Below are 9,154 nucleotides of genomic sequence, written 5' to 3' on the forward strand. Positions count from 1 at the left end.
TTCCTCAATACAACTTTGCAATACACAGAATTTCCACAGTCACTTTAACTTCAACACACGCTATAATTCACAATGATTTACACACTTTACTTACGGCTTGACTCGATTATCCCGTTATCAATTTATCTGCAGGCTTAAATAGAGGGTGTCTAGCAAACGCTGAGACGTTCGTGAGGTTCCCCGATCCTTTTAGAATATCATCACGTGCTACCAGTTCACGTGACTTCCGCTGTCGTAACACTATGTAACAAGCGATCCCCTTGTTCCTTAAATTGTTAATTTTGGAAATCAAACAAGTGGGCCTAAACGTGTTGTGTTGAGCATCATCATACGAACCATTGGGTCCAAAATGTATTAATTTTATATATCTGAAAAGTGGAACATTTTTGGGTTGGGGCTTATTTGGGCCAGGTGGGCCTTTTGGGGCAGCTGTCCACCTGTGTTTGTGCCGATGAAAGGTGTCATATATATTCGCTTTAAATGTTTGTTTTTTTATAGAATATTCGCATTTGTGTACTGGGCAAACAAATACAACCATTATGCCTTTAAATATGCCATTTTGATCTGTGGTACTATCTGATGAGCAACATACATTTTGTATTTTTTTATTTGTATCTTTATTTCAAGTTTTATATAAACAAATCTGTTTAATCTCAAGCTCTGAAAGATCTACAAGATTACAATCAAACAACCGTAATTAATTTCACGGATATCTAGATTTTAAATGTAGGCCTTACCGATTTTCAATCATGAAAGTAGGTCTTTAAATGTTTATTAACCTGCAGCCAAGCTTGGTAGTCAGTACGACTTTTTATTACTAATAATTCCTTAATTATAAAGTTATTTATCTAACATATATAAAAACCAGATGTCTTTTGGTAAGGCCACGTTCGTCTGTGTAACTTAGCAACAAAACTATGACCTGATATTGTTGTCTTAAGTTTTTACGTTTTAGTTTATGCATATACTTAGCTTGAAGATGGCATTTCGAAGTTGTTTGTTTTAGAGCAAAGCCAGATTGGGCTATTTGCTGCGTCCACTGTATTGAATCGAACCTCGGATTTTAGCGTTGTAAGTCAGTAAACTTACCCCTGTTCCATCGTGGGACCATTTCGAAGTTATTTGCGAATTTTAAAGACATCTAAGTTAGAGTTTAATGACCCTAATTCGTATGTTTTTATTAGGTTTTCTTAAGTTTCATTTTATTATTACTTTATTGGATAAAACATTTTTTTTTCTTTCTCCCAAACGTACTTCCATTTGTCTTAATTAGTGATGGTACTTGAAATAAATATGTAGGTTTAAACCTTGTGATAGTATTTTTATCATAAACTTTAGGCCTATTGCTTTTGGGTACTTCATCTTCTTCCGGCATTTGAATCGGAATTTTTCGGTTATATGATTTAATTAGAAAAATACATTCTTCAAGGGATTTTAACAAAATTCCAACCTGTCATTTATATTTGTTTATTTTGCCTTAAAGGACAATATAAAATTATATGGATTCAACACATATTCTGAAATCGCCTGTTTTCTTAAAGCGTGTGTTGTGCCATCTAACGATATTTTTCATACAACATTTTTATATTCATTTTGGCTTTCAAAGAGCTATCAGTATATTACATTTTGTTTATGAGGTTTTAGATACAATAATTTTGGGAATTACAATGTATATGATAAGAATTCGATCCAGAATTTATACCAAAGCTAAAGAAATGGTTTGATTTTTTTATCAATATTTCAAATAAGACTAAAATATCTCGTGTACAAATGATACTTTTAAAATTATATCCTTAAAACTGGTGAAGGTTCCAAAAATAAAAATTCGAAATTTTCTTTGTTTGTTTCAGCTAAAAGCTACAGAATAGGTTGTCTGTATTCTCTCGACCACGGGGAATCAAACCTTGGATTTTAGTTTTGTAAGTCCATAAACTTACCGTTGACCTACTGGAGGACTAAAATTAAGGAATTAAAACATTATTATAACTTTGAATATGGTAAGTAAATCTTCGCATCATTGATACACAAAAAATCAGATATTCTAATTAAGTGTTTTTCCTAAAGATTTGCTTGTGAATATATGGAAACAGAGTGTTGACTGCTCCAAGTTCAAGGTGATTGTCATGCTAAGGTTAAAAATACTTTAGTTCATCTGAAAATGTTCAAATTTCATTTGCGTAACTTCTAAAACCTCCTAATAAATGTCAAACGTCGTTTTTTTCTCAATGAAATTTTATTTGTTGTTTTCTCTACCTTTACTCAATACTCGGTTAACTTGGCCGATCTTGTAACTATCATAAAAATACTAAATAAATCTAAATTACCCTTTTTTATTTCTAGAATGACTGCATATTGCAACAGAAAACTACAATTTTTTATACTAAATAGCTTAAAGCTCATACAGTCTACGTAAGTTTCTACTTAATTTTATTGTTTTATTGCCATTTGGACCTTATATAATTAATAATCCCGCCATACATATTACAAATTTTGCATTTTAGATTACTCAGCGTACTCATAACGCGATGCTTACCTTGTGAATAATTTTTATTATTATAAAGAGGCGAATGGGACTTTTAAGGGCACGACCAAACCTTACTTGCTGAACGTGTTTACCCAGTATGGTAATTTCATTTCATTCTAATTGATGCTGTATGTGATAATTGTAGGTTATATTCGAGGTTTTTTTGATAGAATAAAGTATTTTCAATAAAGGTATAAATTATAACTTAACATCAGTACGAAGCTATAAATATATAACGATTAATGTCTTTAATTAACCAGAACTTGCCTACTTCTGCAGAGTGGTCTCATGAAGGAAGCATGTATGGTAACCTTGGTAGTAAGATTTATAAAAGACGACTGAAATGACTCTTCCTCGCCAGAATATACCTCTTCTAAAAAAAATCGTTCAAAAACAAGCTCACTTTTATTTCTACTACAATACAACTTTTATAGGTTGAGGTCTCCTTAAATTTGTTGGTTGCCTTTTTCCTCGAACTAAAATCGTAGATATGCCACTGCTTACAATATTATGTTAATTCTTAAAATTTATTTATTAAACTTAACGAGTAAGTCAAGCTTGTGACAGATTGATATTTGTAGGCTCTTCTGAGCTTTAATTGAATGATCAACTGTGTTTAATGTAACACGAAATGAGCTGAGGATGAATAGATGTGTGGACTAATGAAGCAGAATTTAATACTTTTCTAACAAGATATTTAACTAATTAGCAGGCCCCCAATAGAAATTTCTGGAACGGGGGGGAGGGGGAAATACTGTTTTACAAACACACTAATACAACAAATGCTACTACTTAAGTAATTTAGGAACATTTAATAGTGATTAACTGTTTAATACAGTATTTTAGTAGTTTCAATTGTAGATTTATAAGTATTCGTAATGCAAAACCAATACTTGTAATGAAGAGAATTGAGAGAAAACGAAATTTTCGAAACACTTGTGTCAATTAGCGAACTCCAAATAACTTCTGAGCCAAGCGAATATCTCCTCCAGCACACAGCTGCCACCTGTTAGTAAATATTCAAACTTTCTTCGAGCGCGATTTTGTATTATGTATATGGCCAGGTGGTTAGGGCGCTCGACTCGCAATCTGAGGGTCGCAGATTCGAATCACCGTCCCACCAAACTGCTCGCCCTTTCAGCCGTGGGGGCGTTATAATGTGACGGTCAATCCCACTATTCGTTGATAAAAGAGTAGCCAAACAGTTGGCTGTGGTTGGTGATGAATAGCTGCCTTCCCTCTAGTCTTACACTGCTAAATTAGGGACGGCTAGCGCAGATAGCCCTCGTGTAGCTTTGCGCAAAACTCAAGACAAACAAACAAGTATTATGTATATTTTTAATATATTATAAATTTACCATACTTTAATGTTTAAAAAATTACAAATTCTCACTTCTTCATCCCCAGCCTTCTAGGTTGCCCGGGCTTGGGACATTTGCCCCAGTTTCCCACCCTTTTAGGGGTACTACTGATTATTGTATTCAGAATGGATTTATTTTTATGGTTTTTTGCAGCTGTTTTAAAAATATTCAGGGGATCTTACGGTGGTAAAATCCGTATATTTTATAGACTAAAGCCACATTGAGCTATGTGTTGTGTCCACCGTGGGGAATCGAACTCTAGATTTTAGCGTTGTAAGTTCGTAAAGTTATCGCTCACCCACAATGGGACACGAAAGTAAAGAGTCATGTTTCTATTTTTAGCCGTGACATCGCAGCTCATAGAATGGCTCTTAGTTTTTTTTCAAGTACAAACGTTTAGCTCATTAGCTCCGTCATTTTTTTGACCGATTCGAGCTCTAATTACAGTTTTGAGCTCAGGAGATCAAACCCTTTCGATTGATATATTTGATCACGCCCAGGGTATTATAGATTAATTTACTCTAATCCTGTCTAAACGAATTTCAAGTGCCGCGGCTATTGAGGGTTCTCTCTTGTTAATAGAAGGAGATTGAGTCACCAATATACAGTGTGGGTGAAAGTAAGACTTATTCTCATTTCCTGGGAAGAATCAAGCCCCAAAGCCCTGTATAATAGGCAAAATGGGCACATACAATTACAAAGCGAAACACTCGAAAACTTTTAGATCCTCTTATTGTGATTGGCCAACTGTAAAGGATTTGTATAAATCTTGATTATTATTTTTTATTTTCCCAGGATTATCTAGAAGCTATAGTTGTGTAGAGAAAAATATAAGGAGGAGAACACATATATTTTGGGTAGCGGACGTCACAACCTTTAGCGCCACCATCGGATACCCATTACAGGTCATATAATTGTTGAAATTTCGTGTTCAGTCCCGGCAAGGTTTTTTAATATTGTTGTGGTACTCATCCCATTACTTATTTTGTCCGACGAAGTCGCGCTAAATTACACTTTTGGGAAACAACAACAAGCAGTAATACGTGACTTGTTTAGTAGTATTACTACACCGTAAACTTATCGTTGTCCCAACCGAGGACAGGCCACACATCGTAACTGACCAAACTGTCTCGTTCCTGTAATAACGCCATCTTTCAGGTTATTTCTATACTGAAATGTCACTTGGATGTGTTTGATAAAGATTTCTCCGGAAATCAGTTTACTGTAATGTAATAGCAATAAAGCAAGACAAAATAGGCAAGTAATTTATTTCAAATGTTTATACGTACATATATATAAGGATATTTTCAAAAGTGAGGGTAGAACTAGAGTTTGAAATAAAGTGTGCGTTTTTACCTCTGTATACAGTAAACATTAGATATTGTTTTTACGTGATTTATTTTAGATGTTATGTCTAAAACTAATATCTAATTTTTATATGTAATGTACAAAAATTTTGTCATTCTAGTGGGAAGTAAAGCATTAATATAATTGTAATATTTAGATAATTTTGAGACTTGGTGTTACTTTACAAGCGTTCTTTCTTTGTTTTTCAAAATTTATTTACGGATGGAGTATCTAGTATTAGTCAGCACGAGACGGCGTGATTGCTCCCATCAGTCTTTGCGGGAACGCGGCTGTATCAACTATCGTAGGTACAATATATGTCTGGTGTGTGATCAGTAGGTAGGATATTTGTGTTAACAGAGGTTTAAAGTATAAGCCACAGAACATATGAATACTGTGGATTACAGTGCTGGACACAAAGTTTTGGTTGATCGTCCTGCTCCAAAGGAACCGGGCCAATTTTCTGGTCGTGTGCACGATGAAGGATACGAGCGACGAGCTCTACCATTGGCTGTCTCCTCTCTTCACGCGAATAGGGATGACAACAAATCAAATGTGTCATCAGAGCGCGGGAAGATAAATCGAAGCAACAAGCTTTTGGAAGGGAGAAGTTTACCGTGTCCTGTCTGTGGTAAGATTTTCGTGGCCATGAAAAATCTGGAATCTCACATGAAAAGTCATACCAAACATCGGCCCTACCAGTGCTCAGACTGCGGTAGAAGCTTTTCGCTCCCTAATACCCTCGTCTGTCACACTCGTGTACATACAAAGGAGCGACCTTACGCGTGCTCGCTGTGCTTAAAGTCTTTTACGCAGGCCAGTACCCTCAAATCGCACGTTATTTACAAACACACCAAACAATTCCCTCACAAGTGCGACACCTGTGGGCGGGGCTTTATTTCTCCTGGTCAAAAAATGGAGCACGTGACACGCCTTCACGGTCCAGAAGCGAGCGTGGACACTCAACAATAATAACAATTATCGTCGCTACTATCCAGCAGTCGTTATTATCATTTTCACTCTGGTATTAAGTGCTCGTGCCTCGTGATCGCACATGAAGTCGATCTGTAGAAGAATCGCTCAGATTTTCCATCATTGTGTGTATGTAGATAAATTGTCAGATTCACTAGGCAGTTTAGCATCTTGCTGACGTATGCAACTCTTTTATTTAGTTGTGTGTACAACTTGAGGTGGTTTATACTCTTGTATTGTTTCAATAGTTATTTTATTTATGTGCCAACCATAAAGTACATTTGTACATTAAAGTTTTTTAAAAATAAAGTCAAGGATATTGTGCAGTTGACTGGTTTAAATGGTCATGAAAACATATCACAAATTTTGGTAAAATTGCAGTTTAGCGACTTACATTATATTTTGGGCTTTCGGGCATAGAATCATAATTTTACCTTGATTGTTTGCTACATGTGATGGGTTAAAAAGTAACTAATGTTATAGGTTAGAAAGCCAACGGAATTAAGATTTGGTTCGTCAAAATGTACTGTACTAAAATCTTGGCAGAATTATTAATTTTTCATATACTATTATTAATAATAATGTGCTTAAAACTTATTGACGTTGTGTATTCTGAATATCACAAAATAACACACATTTAAAATTATAATAGACACTGTATAAAAGCTATATAGTCTAACAACTAGTTAAATACTATAATATAACACCAGCAGAAGCCTCATTCTCCACCGCAGTACTAGTAGTGTTAGTTAGGCCTAGATTATGAGTTTAACTTTGGTCAAAATATTTCCATAATATCATGTTTAACAAAATATTTCCACAATATCATGTTTAACGAATATTTTCCAACAATTTTAATAATAATTAAAAACAAAAATGAGAGGAAGTGTTTTTTGCATTATAGGAAAGCTGGTCAATAGAGGGCACACTTCTATGGAAGTGGTAGAGTGATGTGGAGAAAACTGGTCAATAGAGGGCACACTTCTATGGAAGTGGTAGAGTTATGTGGAGAAAACTGGTCAATAGAGGGCACACTTCTATGGAAGTGGTAGAGTGATGTGGAGAAAACTGGTCAATAGAGGGCACACTTCCAGGGAAGTGGTAGAGTGATGTGGAGAAAACTGGTCAATAGAGGGCACACTTCTATGGAAGTGGTAGAGTGATGTGGAGAAAACTGGTCAATAGAGGGCACACTTCTAGGGAAGTGGTAGAGTGATGTGGAGAAAGCAGGTCAATAGAGGGCACACTTCTAGGGAAGTGGTAGAGTGATGTGGAGAAAACAGGTCAATAGAGGGCACACTTCTAGGGAAGTGGTAGAGTGATGAGGAGAAAGCAGGTCAATAGAGGGCACACTTCTAGGGAAGTGGTAGAGTGATGAGGAGAAAGCAGGTCAATAGAGGGCACACTTCTAGGGAAGTGGTAGAGTGATGGGAGAAAACAGGTCAACAGAAGGCACACTTCTAGGGAAGTGGTAGAGTGATGAGGAGAAAGCAGGTCAATAGAGGGCACACTTCTAGGGAAGTGGTAGAGTTATGTGGAGAAAGCAGGTCAATAGAGGGCACACTTCCAGGGAAGTGGTAGAGTGATGAGGAGAAAACGGGTCAATAGAGGGCACACTTCTAGGGAAGTAGTGGAGTGATGTGGATACAACTTTTGTCATTTGGAATCCAAGACGAAGGCAACAATTTTATGTTGTGAAGTTATTGTACCTTCATTCAGTTGCTATCATATTGTGCATATTTTATTGTTTAGTAGTCAGTTTCAAGGTGTCGCACTGAACGTATCAAATAATGCGCCCTTCTTTGTTTAACCGTGTTATTGTGAAGTTGTACAATAAAACTTTAAAAAAATAAATAACATTTGTTATTCAAGTTTAATGTGTGATAATAATAATGTTAATGTATTATACATATAAAAAAAGTTATACTCTTCAGGTTGATCTCATAAATATAGTTTTATAAATTGAGTGCTATAAAATAAAACGTACACGGACTGAACCAAGATTATACCAGATAACCAAATGTAAAACTTGCCAATGTTTCATGTATATACTCAATACACTGACCGTCTGAAAACTTCGCGTGATATATTACTATTATTTTAACAGCCACGTGTGGTTCGGTATGTATATGGTTTACCATGCTTGTCCTTGGAACATTTTCAATATTCTCGAACCAGAGCAAAACTACACATTGAATTTTTTGGTAATAAAATTAGGCGAAAAAAAGGATCTTTAATCTTTAGATAAAAATAAAAAACTGTTATAGTTAAGTGAACTTATCGCCATTATGGCTTCATCATGGCTTGCAGTACAAGAAAAGTTCTTGCTATTACAACTTCAAAGCCACCTACGAAAAAAGAAGGTGGTTGAAGCTGTAATACTTGTAGAAATGGAGGTAATGAAATAATTTTTGTAAAAGAGAGGGCTTGTGGATTAAATTATAACGTGGTGGCTGTCACACACACTTGTATCATACTGTACATTCTCCTGGTGGTGGTGGTAAACCTTTAACTTAGAAGAAGTTTTGAAGGAGAGGAGTTAGTTATAAATGAGACGTGGTGGCTGTCACACACTTGTATCATACTGTACATTCTCCTGGTGGTGGTGGTAAACCTTTAACTTAGAAGAAGTTTTGAAGGAGAGGAGTTAGATATAAATGGGACGTGGTGGCTGTCCACACTTGTATCATACTGTACATTCTCCTGGTGGTGGTGGTAAACCTTTAACTTAGAAGAAGTTTTGAAGGGGAGGGGTTAGTTATAAATGGGACGTGGTGGCTGTCCACACTTGTATTGTACTGTACATTCTCCTGGTGGTGGTGGTAAACCTTTAACTTAGAAGAAGTTTTGAAGGGGAGGGGTTAGTTATAAATGGGACGTGGTGGCTGTCACACACACTTGTATCATACTGTACATTCTCCTGGTGGTGGTGGTAAACCTTTAACTTAGA

The 9,154-nt window shown here is 35.8% G+C and overlaps 1 protein-coding gene across 1 annotated transcript; it reads left to right on the forward strand.

Moving 5' to 3' along the window:
• The first annotated feature begins 5,619 nt into the window (after positions 1–5,619).
• Positions 5,620–6,204, forward strand: LOC111089498 (gastrula zinc finger protein XlCGF67.1-like). Its single transcript, XM_022402122.1, has one exon. It carries the CDS (start codon positions 5,620–5,622, stop codon positions 6,202–6,204), a length of 585 nt encoding a protein of 194 aa, XP_022257830.1.
• The last annotated feature ends 2,950 nt before the right edge of the window (positions 6,205–9,154 follow it).

This window comes from Limulus polyphemus, unplaced genomic scaffold (genome assembly GCF_000517525.1).
Source record: "Limulus polyphemus unplaced genomic scaffold, Limulus_polyphemus-2.1.2 Scaffold6445, whole genome shotgun sequence".
NCBI classification, from domain to species: domain Eukaryota; kingdom Metazoa; phylum Arthropoda; class Merostomata; order Xiphosura; family Limulidae; genus Limulus; species Limulus polyphemus.

Bases quoted from the DNA above. Each gene is read 5' to 3' on its own strand.
- LOC111089498 (XM_022402122.1), top strand. From the start codon at position 5,620: ATGAATACTGTGGATTACAGTGCTGGACACAAAGTTTTGGTTGATCGT.